The 18,810-nt window shown below is 37.9% G+C and overlaps 1 protein-coding gene across 1 annotated transcript; it reads right to left on the bottom strand.

The window, feature by feature from the left end:
• Window positions 1–7,586: 7,586 nt before the first annotated feature.
• LOC103707860 (squamosa promoter-binding-like protein 16) lies at window positions 7,587–17,083 on the bottom strand. The gene is made up of 3 exons (XM_008792544.6): window positions 15,569–17,083; window positions 9,204–9,334; window positions 7,587–8,324 (listed from the first exon to the last, which is right to left on the bottom strand). The coding sequence occupies exons 1-3, from the start codon at window positions 15,979–15,981 to the stop codon at window positions 7,672–7,674; spliced, it is 1,197 nt and encodes a 398-aa protein (XP_008790766.3). The 5' UTR covers window positions 15,982–17,083; the 3' UTR covers window positions 7,587–7,671.
• Window positions 17,084–18,810: the final 1,727 nt, after the last annotated feature.

Below are 18,810 nucleotides of genomic sequence, written 5' to 3'. Positions count from 1 at the left end.
ATAGTACAAATTCTATACGATCAAGATGGTACAACAAAGTTGAAGGGCAACCTCATCCAGTCTTCCTCAAGAAAAAGAAGACAATCCAGTGGAAGTTGGGATTATTTTTGGAGTCATGACTTGATGCGAAGGGACGTCTCATGGATCTTTAAACAAGTGGCTCCTCTCTTTATTCTTGATAGGAGGACATTCATCTTATCTATTCTTTTCCGGCCCCCACTTACAAAGTACCAAAAGGTTTCACACAACAAATTAAGTTATTTAGATCATAAAAGCCGACTACGAGATGAAGGTAGACTGACTGCTCAAAGAAGAGATAAACATCTATCCGAATATATGAAGCCGTGGAAAGAATCCGTATAAATAGAATATTATCTGCAGTCAAGAACAAACCATGCACATAAATTCTCAAAGAACAAAAAAGATATGTTGCGCATTGAGATCATCTGTAGGGACCATGGTCTGTGAACAACTCTATAAATAGGGCTGTTATTGTATCGAGAACCACCAAAACATCAAGCCACATATGAAAAGAATGGAGGCAAATGGTAGGCGTAAAGGCTTCAAGGGGATGCTGATGATGTCCATGTACCAAGCACCAAAGCCCTCTACAGTCCAAGTAATTAGCAGCAAGGTAAAGCCCACTCCATCTTCTCGGAATGTCTCGTCTGGCTATGTAGGAGAGGATGAGTTCCGAAACCCTGCAGCCAAGCTGATGCCTTCCTCTGTGAAGAAGGAAGGAGGTGACTTCAGTGTTGGAGGGGCTATAGGCGGAAACTTTGTTAGTGAAGATAGCGTGGATGCGAGAGCTGCAGCTTATATCACCCGTGTTCGGAAGTGTTTCAAGCTCGAGTAGATGGACTGCGAGAAGAGGAACTATTAGTGGGTCTTAGTGCCACAAAGATGGCCATTTAGGGTTTATGTTGCTGTATTGTAGCTATCTTATGCTAATTTTATCTACGTATCAGTTAAGTAGGGTCAAACTATATGAGAGTTGGCATGCTTCCATTTTATAGTTGATCTTGTAGTTGCATGTTACGTTAATTATATTTATATACCAGTGAATTAAGTTCAAATTATAAAGCATAAAATTGGTTTCATTTTAGTTAGGCAAATTTTGCTTTATGGAACTAACAGAGTATAATTGTCATCATTCTGTGTCATGCTTGGATAGTCCATCTTACATAAATGGCGCCCTGTCTCTTCCGCCACCCGTCGGCACTCGGCACTCTTTTATTCTTAATTACCATGCGAACAATGAAATTAACCATTTTCCAAACCGAAGGACTCGAGGCTAAGGTACTGCAAAATCAGTGAAGAAAATTATCTATCATCTCTTCATATGTTATTAATCAAATCTATTAGATTTTTTTTCTTCTTATTATTAAAATTTATAATTTTATCAATGAATATAATGGAGGAATTGTCTATTAATCTTTGGCCACTTTGGTTAGTAGATTGCGATCTCATGACAAAGATTAGTCAAAGCATGCTTGTCCTTGAACTCTTTTTTTCTTCTTCTTCTTGTTTTTGGATAGAAAAGGGAGGCTACCCATGCCACCCAGAATTTATTGTTATAATTATATAAAAGAGAGAAGTACAACATAGGGAGTGCGCCTTAGTATGCCCAAGAAATTAGAACCAAAAGACGATGAGATCTCACCAAAGAGTTTGACAATGATGCAGAGGGAAGAAGTGAGAGGTAAAATAAGGAGGAGAATGACTTGGAATATGCCTGCAGCCACCTACAATTGGAGGAAAGAAAGATAAAAAGAACGAAAACAAAAAGACATGCAGCTTCTCAGATAGAAAACCACACGTTATACGATCACCATTGACGAAGATTCTTCCCCATAGGAACATTCTTTTATTCCGACCCCTCAAACCAGCCACTCGCGAACAACTTGTGCTCAGATAAACATTCTCCCATCTCAGCTCAAGCATGGCTCAAATCTCTTCAAGCTTGGCTTGGTTCCCCAAATGCATACACAAACATAACCAACAAACTCATAGGCTTATATATATTCAGCATGAAATTTAACCCACTTTGGTGATTGGACAAGAAAATCTACTCCAAAAGGCCAAGCAAAAAAATATATGATGTTGATGCAACACTACTAACTTCACTTTCAATATCAACTATATAAACCGCAAGCAGATATATTTCCAAGAAATAAAGACTATCATTTAGTTATCGAATCATCATCTATTATTTGAAAACAACCAATTCTTATGTAAGGATATGGATGCCCTGACGACATGGAGCAAATTCTAAGAAGGGATGTTCCGCAGAGTAATGCAGTGGATGATCGAATAATCCTGAGCATATGACTGCCCCTGCTTCTTAGTTGATGAGGTTTTGCAGACTACCCATGAAGCCATGTTTGAGCAAAGACTTCTTTGAGAAGAAGATTGGCAACTCTACTGAAATTCATGGAGATCAGGAATTCGGGTGACCCAGGATCGACCTACTTCCAATACAAAATCCAACACCAAAATGACTTGACATAATCCTAGCCAAAAGTCATTTCCTCAAGGCTTAGATCAATAAATTTGACTCATTTTTGGATAACTATAAATCTGACATATTTAAAATATGAGTCAGGTCTGAATAATATAGATGCAATCTAAACCCAAACCTGAAACTATTTTGCTGCCAGTAATTGTCTTTACCTAAAGGGAAAATGTAGATGTTTAATTTTATGCATAATGGGATGCTGAAATTGTGAGGGCACGGTTTATTGACCGGCCCGCACATAACTTGGGCCCAAGGTCTGCCGGACCGGTCCGTACCAGTACGGCCTGGAACCGGTACCGGATCAGCATGGAATCCGGTACCAGTAGCTTATCGTTGGAGAACCGGTACGGGACTAGACCGATCCGGTTCGGGCCGCCACTGGTACGCCAACCGGTACCAATACGATGGATCTTGCTTGGGCCTATGGGTTGGCCCGAAGTAGCCAGCCCAATCATGCACGTGCACCGCACGTGACGAATTGGGAGAGGAGGACTCCGGCCGAGAGTCTCCTTCCTCCCTGATTCCGATTGCGATCGTAATCGGAATAGTGGAGTTCCAAGCCAATCTGAACACCAAAAAACTCTCCCTTTGAGATCCATCAAAGAATATGGCTAGATTTCTCGCGATTTCAAGCTTCCTTCTCAAGATTCTTCCTCCAATTTCCGCTGAGAAAAGTCGCGGGAAAGCCTCACCGAACCTAAGTATGAGTTCTTCATCTCCTCCTCTTTCTTTCTTAGTGTTTTGGGCCTTCGTTCTCTTGGATTTGAGCTGGCAATCGCCGGAGCTTCATCCGAAATCGAGCATCCCTATTTCAGTCTTCTTCCACCATGATTAGCAACCGCCAGCTATCGGGTTTTGCCGGGGTTGCGGCCACCTGAGGCCACCATCGAGTAGGTAGCTAGGCCACCGCTGCTGCCACTTGTTACCAATGAGGGAGAAGAAAGAAGAGAGACGAAGAGAAAGATTCTTCCCACTTCTCTATTTTCTCTCTTTCTCACTCCTCTCTTTACTTTCTCTCTCTAGAAGATCTATGGAACCCAATATCGTGTCCTATCGACTTGATCTACAAATCTGAGTTGATCCCTGAAAAGAGGCTTTGGAACTGCCTTGGTGCCCGGGCTGCCTACTAGACCGATCAACCTGGCCCTATTGAATGCTCGTGAAACCTCCATAGATGAACCACGCTAATTGATCTTGGCCCTGATTGAATCCGATTCATTTAGTGAATCGTCTAGACCTAACTCATACAAAACACCGTACGCTCGATCAAGTCTTCTCAAATTATCTTACTAAAGTTATTAATTAAAAATTAATTTTAAGGTTAATATTTCAAATAGGTCTAGTGGAGTTTCCTAGCAAAGTTTAACAGTCTAAGACAAAAAAGGTAAAGAGGCCGTGCACTCCTTATTGTTTTTCAAATTATCATGTTTTTCCTCCATAAGATTTGCTTGTAGAAATATTATGTTTTTATTAAAATTATGGATAAGCATATATGCTATGAAAATCATGCTTTATTGTGAAAAATAATTTTATAAATATTTTAATGAAATAGTTGTTATAAAATATGAATCTATTCATGCCATTAGTATTTTTCATCTCTTCATGTGTATGTTTTAATACAAAAATATAAGTATTTTAACTTCGTGTTATTGTGGGTTGTACTCCTCGGTAACATGGCCATCTCATGCTTCGGATATGAGGCATGATAGATATTACCTTCTTTCCCACAATATATTAGAGATATAAAGCATCCCAATCTAAATGTTTCTCATATTTTATGCCTAGATAATTTTAGACCCTGTTCAACTTGAAAAATGCTTTAGTAATATTGGACAAGCATAAAGATATAAATTCTTTCAAGTAAAAACCACCATTTTCTCTCTTAGATTGCTACATGCCATCTTATTTGGTTGGCCCATCTAAGTTCTCTCATTCATTTCTAAAAGCACGGTGCATTTTTCGTTCCATTTCCCCTTACAAACCTGATCTAACTGAACTTAAAATGAAAGCTTAGACCTAACTGAAATATGGATCAGGTCTAAATTGTAAAAAAAGAAATCTAATTTCCCCTCATGCTCCTTTCCTCCCTATTTTAAATGGGCCCCATGGTTAGTTGGTGGTGTGGCAACCAGAAACTGCAAGTTTGTATGGCTTTTTTGATGCCTTGTTGTTGATGCTCCTTAGCATAAGGGTAAACTGGAAGTATTTGTTCATGTATTAATTCAACTTGAAGTAAAGGGACTAACTTCTGATCCACTTAGCTTTGGAGCAAACTACTCCACCCTATATGGAGGAATAAGGTACTTCGAGAAAAAGTACTTCTACTAACCTTTTACAATCTTTACTTTGTCTTTGGAATAATTTGGTTATTTTTCTAGCACTTGATGTGTTAAAGTGGAGTAAATGGGTTAAAGGGACCTTTATTCCATTTAAATCTTCTTTAATCCTGACCTAAATGCATAATACCTATTGGCTTCTCCGCTGTTTCTCAAAATATCGGATTAATTGGTTTTCACAATCTGTTTGGTTTCAAGTGATTGTCATTTTTATGTAATAGAAATTTCATATATTAATTAAAGAAAACAGAGTTACACAAATTGCTTGGGTTCGTGTTACAGATTTTGTTATCATTTTCTGCAGTTTGTGAGAACGTCTAATTTATTTGTCTAACTAGTTACTGCAATTGAGAGAGTATTGTCATACTCGTTTTGATCGCCTGCCGCTTGATGGCTAACTACCCTTAGCTTAGTTGGTTGGCGCCCCTCTCAACTTTGGAGAGCCGAAGAGATCTAGGGTTCAAATTTTGGTGGCCGTATTGCCACAATAGAAAGAAGGCCAACCATACTTATCTCAACTAGTTGGCATTCCTCTCCCCATCTAAGATGTCCAAAGCTCAGATTATGGTGGTGGCAACCTCATTGTATTTCTCAAAACTTTTTCATCAAACTTTCCAAAGTACATCAGTTTATAAATATCATTAAGACTCAAGCTCAAATCTAACCTAGACGTAGTCTAGTTTCAAACTCATAAACTTCTAGGTCAGGCATAAAGTCCAAACATAGACTCGTCAATAAAAAAAAAAAAATCATATTTGAGTTTGTGTTTAGTAAACTTATAACATAGCGCGTGCGTTGATTCATGTACACACCCTTCATATATCTTATAAAATATATTAATTATACTTCGATGCCATGTCCTTACTGAATTGTTTGAGTCGATTAAGACAATTAAACTTGTCAAATATTCATACTCGTTTAGGACTAGTTCTTGGATCTACACTCATACTAAATGATGATCTTATGTTCCTTTAATTAGCTGTGACATTAACGAAAATATCATTTTATTGAGAAACACCACTAATGTTATTTGTGTTGGAATTTTGTCGAATTATATCAAACAGAGGAGCTTCCCTTCAATCTTTCAAGAGGAAGAAATATCAGATGTTTTAATGCTATCAATCAACGAGTGTTGCTCGGCGTGTGTAATTCATGTCGTAGATATGGGCTCATCAGTCAATGAAGCAATTGGGAATATTGCAATGCTCGTAATTAATTCAAGAAGTATTTGATGAATGTTGAAGAGAAGAAACTGAGACAGAACACATGATACCCTTTATAAACTCCTTGTATACACTAGTTATGTAGCTTATGCACAAGCTGGGAGGGAAAGTGTTTCCTCATTTCTTTTCTTTTTCCTTTAGTCACCAGCTTTTATTAAAAACGAGTGTTTACAAGAGAATGCTATAGGGCAGAATGTACAAAAAAAAAAAAAAGTATGGGGAACAAAAAAAAAAAAGAAAAAAAAGGAGGAGGCATGTCGGATCTCATCTGGAAACAGTAGGATTCAAGCTTTTATAAGTAAGTCAACTTACTACAAAAAAAAAAAAAAAAGCCAATGTTGCAGTCCAACGAGCTACTCAACTTATTGTGCAATTTGAATTATAAACCTGCACTTACAACCTGAACGATATACGAACTCTACTTATAAAACTCCAAACAATCCCCACGAAAAGAGAGACGAGTAAACTTTTTTTGATGTAAATACAAAAATCTCTATTTATATATATATATATGTTTTGTTTTTTACTATTGAAAAATATTACTAAGTTTTTTGGGTGCAACGTGTATGCTCCATGCATTGTACAGTGTACATGTCGATTGGAAGTAGGGTTCGGCTAAAATTGGATATTCTAGCAATTAGCAATAAATTTTCAAGTCTCGATAATATCTAATAATTATTCAAAGATGTTTATATCAAATAAATTACATAATTTTCTTCATTCGATTAATCTTAAACATGTCAATTTGATCGTATTAATTGATATTATGGTAGAAAATTTAAAAGTTAATTTGCATTCTTTCCTTTTAATATACACAACAGCAAGGTTCGGGAGTAATATAAGGGCTCTTTCTAAAATCCTTATCGCTGTAGCTATTAAACAAAGAGGAATATTAAAAATGACCAATACTGAGATCTGTCCAGAGCTGGAAGAAGTGCACACAGCAATTTCTTTAGATTGGAGACTCAGGCTTACTTCATAGAAATTGAACAATAATATGTTGAAAGAAAAATTCCTCAGAGAATCACCAAGCAATTTTATCATGCACCACCAAATAAAACCCAAGATCTCACACCCTCAATCTCTAGATAACCCCTCCTAGAAATCTATGGCTACTTAAATGGCCTAGTATTAGATATCTATCAACTTGTCAACAGAGATGGAAAGTCTAATACAAATGACCTTGATATCCATATCGGAAATCATTTTGATCTAAAAGATTAAACCATCAATGATGTATACTAGTTCTTCTAATTTCGCAGGTTACATAGTTGATGTAGGACTAGAGCTCACAGATGGCCTTCATCTATCTCCATATGGCCAAAGTTCAACTTTGACAGAGATCAACAACAAGATTAAAATGGGGACATGCATATAGACTTGGTCTCTCGCATGAGGATCTTGGTCGATAAGACATATGATTACAGAAGTACTAGCATTGGTTAGTTGTTAGGAGTATGGTAGTAATTCTCAATCTAGATCATGAGTAATAAAATTGGTGGGGGGGGAGAAAAAAACACCTTTGACCATTGTAAGATCTAACAGTTTCAACAATCAAAGGAATGCAGAACTCAGTTAAGGGGTAACAGTATCTCTACTGCCAAGAAAAAGGGAGAGTTTGGGAGGTCCCATCTGAACCTTCTCCATCAACATGAAATATACCCTGGCAATGAAGCTTGGCATCATTAGCATCAGAAACCAAAACAGTACCCACATGCCCATCCTCCATTCCTGGACATGAGAACCCAGTTGGCGAAATACTGTTGGATGGCTGGGAGCGAGTACCCCGAGCAAGACCATCATACTGCAGACTTGAAACAAGAGGCTGACCCATGGGAATCCGATCAGCTGATGGCACAACTTGGCTTAGATTGATGCCCGAATTCTGTGTTGGAGATGACAGAAGAGAGAGAGCACAATCAGAGTCGAGGACTTGGGTTAAACTGTTGGAGAACATCATGCTGCTGCTGCTCTCAGATGGAGGAATGGTCTTAAGAAGTGGCTGGCACACCGAAGCTGTCTCGAGCATTGCTCTGCTGTCGAGGACTGTCTCACCATCCTGCAAGAAAGGGAACCGCCTTCTTTCTTTGTTGTAGCTGTAGGAGGAACCAGAGAAATGGTGTTGCCTGTTGATGAGATGCAGAGGGCGGTGTGGATAAAGGGTACTCTCCTCAGTTTTGATAATCCCCGTCCAGTTGGGCTCTGGTGTAACAGTTGGAAAGATATGAGGATACGAGAATCTGGCGCCTGTAGACAGGAAGATTTTATAAGAAAACAATAAATTTATCAGAGAATATGCATTTAATAGCTTTAGAGTCAAATTAGATGCCTATGATGCAGGAAAATATTAATAAAGAAAGATATATAGAAGAGCCAACAAGCATTAAACTTGTAATATAATTTATATACTGCATATAGCTGAGAAAACAGCAAGGATGAGGAAGAAAGAAATATTGAAAAATATTGCCAATGTCTTCTTTATATCTATCTAGCTATGTATGGCGTTCAGTATCTTTAGAATCAGGATTCAGGAATTTGGAAAACACATTCGATGCCAGTGCCAATGGAATTTGGTGGTGGCGGTGGCGGTGGCGGTGGCCTTGGTGTTAAGGGGGTTGGTAGCTATGCAAACAAGAATAAGAATACAAGGGTCTTGGAAGCTGAATTTTTTAAGGGATGATATTTTTGAAAATATCATTTTTCCAAAACAACAGAACATAGGTTTAGACATGACTTAGGCCAGTGGCGCTGCTTTTCTGTTCACAGAAACAGGAAAGTAGAAAGGAAAACACAAAGGGTCCTTAATATATTAAATAATTTGCTCATATTTCATGAATAAGATTTAAAATAAATGGTAAAATTCATAATTTACTGAAAACTAGGCGATTTAATTATTGAGGAAGAAATTAGAGAAAATCATCCTGCAACATATTGGTAGATATGAAGCATTCAGTTAGATGATTTATTCTGGTTTCTAGTCGGGTGTGATCAAGCATGTTATCTTAGTCTCTGATGCCCAACTTCAATGCTTCATTTCATTACAGAATGCTGTGGCCATAAGCCAATGGGATAATTTAAGTGCCTTGTAATTAATTGCAGAATCACAAAGGTGTAAAATTTAAAAACCTTGGTGATTTGTGAACAAGCTGCCAGAATTTGCAGGATCTGGCTTAGGTTTCCTTCGACGTCTATTGTGCCCATCAAGACGTTTTCTACAGCTTCGTTTTACCTCATCAAATTCCACCAGTAAATGAAACCTGTGGGAAGAATAAGATTACAAGATAAAGATAAAGATACTTTTAATGAAGAAAAGGGATGAGAATAATACACCAGCTATAATGCAAAAAGAGTGTTCAAGTGCGAGAAGGTCCTGTAGAACAAAATCAGCCAAATTTGTGGAAGTAAAAAAGAAGAACGACAACACTAATACTGCTTCCACATATTCCAGGTTCCTTTCCCAGCTACTAATGGTAAGGACAGTAAACATAGAGTAAGGAGCACAAATAAAAAGGTTTTGTGCAAGCATGAGTGCCAATTTAACTCAAAGATAAAGTTCAGCGAGCAAGCATGGTATTTTCATGTTGCAAGTAAGGGTAGCCAAACATTGAGAAGAATCTAAATCAGAATACTTGGGTGCTAATTAAGAATAGAAAGAACTAAACAAACCGGTTTAGCAGACTGATCGTATTGAACAATAATGAGACAGAGATCTCAACCACATGTAGGAAGGACAACAAAACATTCATTTTTCATGGCAGTTTTGTTTGTCACTCTTTTATCATGTTAAACCTGCAGTCCAGCAAGGCTATTTGCGGTTGCTAATGCACTTAAAGGGAAAATGGTCCAGTTATTGATAACTGGACAAACCACAATTTTCAGTGGAAAGATGTACACCTGAGTCATTATACTACATATTTGGGAAATTTAAGATTCAAGACAAGATGAAGGGAGGTAAGAATGCCAACACAAGCATCTTGTCTAGGGAAAAGAGTGGCTTAAAAGACTTGTACAGTATTGAAAGGAAACAACAGAAAGAATTACGGACTTTAATGAGCACCAATCAATATAGCAACATGCATCTGCCATTTCTTCTGACCAGAAATCAGTTTGAAAACACACATACAACATAATGCATACATTTACATAAACACAGGAGGGAGAGAGGGAGAGAGAGAGAGAGAGAGAGAGAGAGAGAGAGAGAGAGGAATGGAGGGTGGGAGGGAGAATTTCGAACACTTGATAGAAAGTTTGAGCATTTTTGTGCATGGTGAGGCAACATGGTAAGATGACAAGACTCTGTAAGCTAATATCCCCCGGCTGCATTTAGGCTGTATTTGGATTAGGCATAAAGTAGGCATAAGGCTTTTTCTCTGTAAGCTAATATCCCCCGGCTGCATTTAGGCTGTATTTGGATTAGGCATAAAGTAGGCACTACCAAACAGGATTTTGGAAAGGAGGCATAAACAGAGAAATAGGAATGCCGGTCAAACTTGCTTATGACATGCATAACTAAGAGAGTTTTCATAAGCAATTCCTTGGCATGAACATGCTTTTTCTGCCTACTTTTTAGTTTACAGAGTACAGACAAAAAGTTATCATTCAAAAGCAGTTCCAAAAAGTTGCCTTTTGTTATTCACAAGTGAGAAGCCAAACAAAAATTGATACAACTATTGCCATAGGCATAACTTTTACTTCCCAATTTTCTTATTCTTGAACCATGCAGCCTCAAAGCAGGAAACTAGGGAAAATGCATCGTTCAACCCCAATTGTCTTCTGATAAACAAAACTAATTTGAGTCCTTGGAGTCGATTTGAATTGCAACTCCACATTGCTTCCTCACAAATGATACATAGATAAAGACAATCTTTGCATAGATATTTCAGTGAATATGACAATAACCGATGAAAAATAACTTGCATACACACACACAAAGATACATTCATATTTATACACACACACACACACACACACACACACACACACACATATATATATATATATATATAATCATTATCTTATTTATATATATGAGCTTGAATGAATTCCCTGCAGTTAACACTACAATTAGTACCAGCAGGAAAGCAGGGATAAGATGGAAAGAAGGAAAGAAGTTTTCACATGTATGGAAACTTGGACACCTGGACATCTTATGACACTCCTTGATCCTTGAATCAACAAAGCATAATCATCACTACTACATATCAACATTTGGCATTTATTCCTAGAAGTTCTCGAATCTAACTTAATATTTAGCAAAAAATCGAACAATTCTGTTACGTAAAGAGCATTGGTCCAACAAATAATTCATTACATAAAAAAATCTGTACATATTTACAGACACATCCATGTAACATGGACGTCTCCCTGTCTCCACTTTGAAGGTTTCATGTCTAACTCTTTTGGGCACTTGGATACCTGACACCCATCCCACATGTTCATGTACAGTTAAGTCACAAGCATGGGGGAGAATCAAGGTGTTTCAATGAAAGTTATTACGGTTTGGGAAAAGTAGGTTTGCAATCGAGCTCAAAGAGTACAAAACAGGATGCATGCAACACCAAATGCACCACAGTAAAATGCATTTGGTGATGAAGACAACCTACGAATCACTGGTGAACTTGGGGCAACTTTGGAGAAGGAAGCCTCAAGCAGTCTAGATTGTAGGGTAAAATACAATTATAGGTTGGGGAAAAGGATAGCAGCAATAGAAATTTTATGGCGATGTTTACTAATGGTAAAGAAGGCCGGCTCATGATGTCAATAGCCGCAAAGCAAGGCGACAAGCAATGCACAGAGCAGCAGGGTGAAGTTACATACAAAAAAACATCATAATTCTTCAAGAGGAAATATGAAAGGATGACTGGTCGCTGATAGAGGCTACAATATAAAATTGGTGTACAAGTCTTATTACCAGTATCATAGATCACTGAACCAAGTCTGAGACAATCACAGTGCAAGAAAGCAATGCATGTGAAGCAAAAGTAGTTGGTCTAGACTCTAGAGTCTAGACATTGTATGATTTAAAGCAAGAGAGATAGAAGTTGGCAGTGAAAGAGTCCAATGTTTTAAAGACTATTAATAGTTAATAATAGCAATGCTAGAGCTTATAAAGCCTATTAAAGCCACCAAATATAACAATCATAGGAAAGCAAGCTACTACAGGAACAAAATGTGAGATGTGAAAGAAAAAGGAGAAAGATTTAGCAAAGAAGCCAGCTGAAAGACAATCCAGTGATGCAGCATTACAGAGCAATCTCGGACAAAGAATGTGGAACGGTTCGAGGAGATAACTGGCCTCCTTGTACAAGCTCACAATGCAATAGGACAGCTTGAATGAACTGTGAAGCAAAATTAAGCAACTACACACTAATGGAAAAAAAATTGTGTGCAGAATGTATCAAGATGCAATATAAAGATAAAGAGATGAATAAGTGTGCGAAACCAAGAAGCCAAAGAATAACGGTAACTCAAATTAGGTTCTAATGGCAAAAGATATAGAGAGCAAGAGGAAAATGGTGAGCCTAAATAACAGTAAAAAAAATGAATAAACACAATACCGATGCATAAATTGAACTTGTAAGAGGACAAAAAATGCCACCACAAGTGTATCACATACAAAATACAAAGTCATTGGATCAAATTAGCCTAGACAAAGAAATCAGTAAAGACCTTGAGAAGAGCCAAGTATTAGTTCTGGCACTGAACAATCCAAAAAGAAGGAAACGAGATCACAAAAATTTAAAATTAGTTCTGGCATGCCAAATTATCAACATGGTTCTTCAAGATGAGGATGAGCTAAAAAAAAGGAGCAGAACCAATGACGATCTGGTTTAAGAGGATCACGGGCCACAAAGGGCCAAAGATGGCTCCTAGAAGACTGGGAACAATTGAGAAATTATTGGTAAATCAAAAATTGGGTGCAAAAGGTGTGAAAGACCAAACAACAATTTTAGCTATGAATTAAAGCTTAAATGCTTAAACTAAATTGAACGAGACCAAAAAGGGAATGATCAGCAAGTTTGGCAATGCTTGAATCAGAAATTGGTTATGAAAAGATAGGAGGAGGATCTGGACAAAACTGAAACATAACAATATTAATTCCAGCGGAGGTATGGTGACAGAAGATGGGCAGAATATGTTTTTAAGCACTATTTACATGCTAGATCAGATAAAATCCAATTTTAGAGAGGTTGCTTCATTCATCAAAAGCTAAATACAAAATGTCCTCAAGATGATGGCATGTTGCTAGTTTCCAAAAATGCTCTAATAGCAAGGTCCACTGGAAGAACATGTGCAAAAAGTGAAGCACAATTAATAATTCATCTCCAAATTAGAGATCCCCAAGAAATAGGCAGCTTTTGCACACAAGGCCTGAAATGTCCCATTATTATGAGAACTCAGGCAAAAGTTTCAAAATGAATGAAAATCTTAAAAATGAAATAAGCTAAAATAAATATAGCTAAAAAGAAGTCGACTATACTAGGATGCCCCACAGTGGGGTGCACATTCTTGACCTGTGCACAAACACTCAATTGTGCAACCCTTATGCAAGATTATACATATGTATGTACAACCCCTAAGCCAGAAACCAGTGGAAGGTCTATATGAAGCAAATATTTCTCATAAAGACATCAAATTATTATGAAAAACATTCTTAGTTCTCAGTAAGAATTTCTACATGATTGATGGATATGCTCATCACAGAAAAGTATATAAATCATTCAGAAATTTCTTTGCTGAAGTCTACCACAATCAGTGAGCAATTTAAAGAGACTAAGAGCTTACCAGTCTATTCTATTCTTTGAATAACCCCACTTAGTTCACTAACAACACGGAGCATAGATGGGATGGAGAGGAATTCGGAGTAAGAAGATTTTCTAGAGAAAATATACCTGCTCAATCTATCATTTGCTTTCAGACACAAAAGGAGGCAAATGGAAGCAGTATTTACCAGCAGTTATAGTAGTCAATTGCATCTCCAGAGTTCTAAAAGGATGTCAGACAATAAGGATCACAAGAATTTAATGTGCCCTAACAAGAATTGGAAGATAGCAGACTCTGTAGGTGAAGGGAAAGGAAAAATAAGCCAGGAGAAGGCTCATGAAAAGATTAGAGAATGAACAGAAAACCAGACAATAAAAATAGAATTGCTCATTCTAAGAATAAGATAATATTCATGCTAAAGGGGAAAGAAAAAAGTTTAACGCCTTTTGTGAATCAGAAAATGCCGAAATTTTAGCCTTCCAAGGGAGTAAATGAAATGGGCAATAGCCAAAAAAAGGTGACAGAAGAAAGATTTCGCACATATTTCCGTCAAGTAAAGAGCAAGATCTAGATTTGCAGGAGTAAATGAGTGGAAAGAAATAAAAGGAAAAGACAGAGAAGGCAGAAGCAAAGAAAAGGACTGTCTTATATTAGAGGCTTTTGACCCAAAGAGAAACCGCTTATCGAAGAATTTTTTGAACATAATATATGTAAAGTCCATGAAAAATATGATAGAACAAAATAAATTATGTCATTCAATGGCAAGGTTTAAGAAACAAGTCAGGCCACAAGTCCAACCGGATAAGGTATTAAACATATGGATACAACAAAATGACAAAACAAAATAAGAGAAACTTGAAGATCAATTAGAGAGACAATAATGTAATGTGGTGGGTTGATTTGTCTCTTAAAAAAGACTTGATGGAAAAGGTTATGTAAAATACTAGGTTCAAGTTTGGATAAACTTGGCCTGGATGGCTACTATTTCACCTTTTAGAACACATCTCAGAAGAATCAACTAAGTGTCTTAAGTTCAGTACTAATTGAATCATCAAAGGGTGGCCCCAGTTTTATACAAAAAAGAGCCCCAAAAAATTAAAATCAAATACAAACACAAGTATATAAAATTGCTAAATTGCATGAAATGGTTAAATTAAGTGCAAGGGAAAATAAATCTGAAAGTCCAACAAAATTTGCAACATTAAAAAAAAAAAAAAATCACATCCAAACCTTCTTCAGATCAGCACCGCTGGCTGCAACTGAGATTTCTGACACAATCATTTCAAAACATAACTGTTGAAACTAAATAGGATCAACTTTCTTGGTAGTTCCAGACAAAAGTAATGAAAGAATTACAGTCAAGAACATAAATATAATTATTTTAAAGAATAAAAATTTAAATTATGAAAAATAGATAGCAATCAAAATAAAATTAAATAAATGCATAACGATTTATCTTGCATGGTTTCAAAACACAAACCACCGATAATATCAGTGGCATGGCTTTGATGTCAAACAGTCAGATCATTAGTTACAACCATACATAACATCCAAAATCTTCTATCAATAGATATTTGGAGAAATTAACCATAACACAAACAATTCCAAATATAGCAATGCCTGCTTGTACAACATGAAACAATCAGCACTAAGTAAGCGAGAACCATTGTGCAACTACAAAATTAACAAGATTTACCGTTCTCTCCCATGAAAGCCTGTTACATTACCTGCTGCACTGCTGGCAGAAACGCTGTTCTTGCCCACCTACCATCACTACTGGGGTCTTGGAGTGGACCTCACAGACCTTATGGCGCCGGTGATACTCTCTACACTTGCTCAGGTCTGCTTTGCAACCATCAACCGAGCATGCGGCATTCTGGCTGCCATTGCTCGGTGCTCGAGGCCTCTTCGATGGACCGGAGGAGGAGACCACCATCTTCGACACCCTGGGCTGGTCTTTCCACTTATCGGACGATCCGAAATCCCCCAAGCCCCCAAGCTTCAAATCAATGGAGCAATCCAGCCCACTGGCCTGCCATCTAGGGTCGCTGCTAGACCCCACCGCTGATCCAATGCTGGGCTCGGTGCCACGCTCCAATTCTGCCAGATCCCAAGGAGGCATCTTCAAATCCCACTCCATGAAAGCACCTCTCCTATTCTCCTTCTGCTCTGTTATGCTCTCTCTCTGTTCCTCTCTTCCTTTTTGCTTTCTTTTACTATGCGTCCTTCTACTCTGTTGTTTTCCTTCCTCTCCTGTCACCCTCTTCTCTCGCCCACTCACACCTCTCTCTATCAATCCCACTATCACCAGTCCATCACACACAACAACCACCACTAAACCTCCCCCTCCAGAAATTCCAACGAGGACTCAACAAAAAAGGAAAACCAACACCAATACAGCAAACTTGAGCCAAGAAACAATGGCAAGCAAAGCTAAAGAAAAGGACTCATAAACAAAGGCAAAAGGTCCAGAATCCAGTTCAAAATCCAGCGGAAAGAGACAGAAGAATGGAACGATTCAAGAACCAAGATAGGAGCAACAAACCTAACTGCCAATATCAAGAAATCTCATCTTGAAAAGCCTCACACACGGCCTAAAATTACAAGCAAGGAATCAAAAAGCAGGCATGGACCAACAAGATCACATCACAAAAAAAAAAAAAAAATCTCATCTTGACAATGATAATCCTCCTCAAATAGTCCCGTATTACAGAAACCTCAGAAGATCCTCCAAGAAAAACCAAAAAAAAAAAAAAATCAAATCAAATCAAAAGTGGAGAGAGAACTGGAGATGAAGGAAAGGGCAAAAGCAGCAAGCAAAAAGACGAGGAACTGAAAACTACCCAGCACTTACAGGCAACTGCAGGAGGACCAACAGAAGGCTGATTTGGTTAGGAGCTTTCCAACCATTCAATTCCTGACAGGGATTCCACGGCGAACAGTAAATGAGAAGGGATATATGGCGGTGGCGTAGGTTGATGATTCTCACTACCCTGCCTTCCTTATCAATACCTCTTCATTTGGATTCGGTCACTGGTATGGAGATACTTGTGCAGCAATTATTGGAAAGAGTCGCAGTCAAGCTCGATATTATTATGGCTATTAAGAGAGAGAGAAGAGGAGGAAGGAGAGGAGGGGTGGGTGGGGGCTAACGAGCCAAGAAGCAGCAAATCCTTTGAGTGGCATATGGGTTTTGCTTTTAGGGCTTACCATGGCCTTTTGTTTATTAAAAAAATAGTGTGTGTGTGTGTGTGAGAGAGAGAGAGAGAGGAAATTGGAGAGCCAGGGTGTGGTTGCTTTCAACCTTTCAAGGGTGAGAAAAGTACAAAATGGAGAGGGAAGGTAAGGTGAAGGGGGGTAGAAGGGTTAAGCAATCAAAAGTTTATGCTTCATGATTCCTGACATGCTTTCCTTCCCCTCCTTTTCCATGGTGTTTTTTTTTTTTTTTTTGGGGTCCAGTAATCGATTTCACGTTTCAGTAGGGCTGGCAATCGGATTAAAAAAATTCGCCGATTTATTGAACAAGTGAGCATGTGAAACTTGAACCTGTGACATTTAATGAATATATTACTTGACTCGGCCTGCTTAACCTATTTAATAAACTGATTAATTTATTAATCTATTTAATCTGCTAATTTGTATAATTTTTGAAATTTATTAACCTGTTTAGTAAGTACCTAATTATTAAACGGATTAAATATGTTAAACGAGTCAGTGAAACCTCAACCCAATCTGATTATTAAATAGTTTAAATAACTTGATCTGTTTACGATCTGAATCTATTTAGCCTAAATTCAAATCTGTTTATTGCAGATCGAACATAAATTAGATTGACCGATCATGTCATATTTTACTAGCTCCTATTTCCAGCTCGGGATACGTTGAACTTCTTTCCATACTCATTGCCTCTCCTTCCTAATTTTCATATAAGTTTTGACCAGCAGGCGATGCTACGGTTAATTTCAATGCCTAGTGTGTGAGGACTCAAGATTCCAAGGTCCAATTCCAACAACTATTGGAAGAGTTTAGGTGCAACCACCAAGCAGTGCGCCTACTAAACCTATCTCTCCATCACTTTCCTCAAGTAGGCATGTGCCTCGTGGAACAAGGGTATTTGCCCATTCCCAACACACAAACCTGCCCTCAAAAAAAAAAAAAAAAAAAAAAAAAAACAAAGAAAGAAAGAGCGAATCTATGGGAAAGATCAGGGAAGAAGATTCCATGCATACTTTTTTTTTATGGTTTTGGGAAAATATAATTTCCAGAACCTTCTAGAATCTGAATGTAGGTCATACAAAATGGGACTAAATTTGTGGATGCGATATAAAGATCCAATAGTGGACTGGCTCACTGGTGGTGTCCATGGCAAAGCACTTGTAGGTTTACGGCTTTGAAGGGACAAGTCAGGCTACTTCTATGTCCGAGCTTCTTGGGCACTTGACTTCTTCCAGGGGCCACGAAGGTTGGCCGAAAAGCAAAACCCAAACTACAAGATTAAAGAAATGTTTTAAATTGCTTAGATTTTTTCCTTGTTAAGTGAGGAAAGGTTCTAACTCGTCCTTTACACCCATCCCATCATTGGTTGGTTCGGAGTCTAGGTCTCTAGAAAGATGGATTGAGAATGGTAGCCACGGAATAAGGATATGGGTAAAAGGAACCAAGGACGATAGCTTTAGAAATTAATTCTTCATCTCTAGAACTAAAAATTGGTGCTAAATTGCTTAGAATGTGATTGCATGACACAACATTTGGCCGCCCTGGAGTCTAAAGCACACTTGGTCAAAAGATGGATGGTACTATATTCAAGCAGCTTGTCCCTTTTATTCCTCTTTAAACCAATCATTAGGGTTCGGACTGTATCTTTCGCCTAATGATTAATCTTTTTTCGCGATGTCAGTTATTGGATCGTTATCTTGCTAGATTTGAAAACACTCTAACCAGCTAAGGCGCGATATAATCTTTGATGTCA

Source organism: Phoenix dactylifera, chromosome 11, assembly GCF_051530095.1.
Source record: "Phoenix dactylifera cultivar Ajwa chromosome 11, Ajwa_hap1_PhDact_Kaust_v1.1, whole genome shotgun sequence".
Taxonomy (NCBI): Eukaryota; Viridiplantae; Streptophyta; class Magnoliopsida; order Arecales; family Arecaceae; genus Phoenix; species Phoenix dactylifera.
The sequence above is the reverse complement of the archived record's forward strand: the minus strand, read 5'-3'. Positions and strand labels throughout refer to the sequence as shown.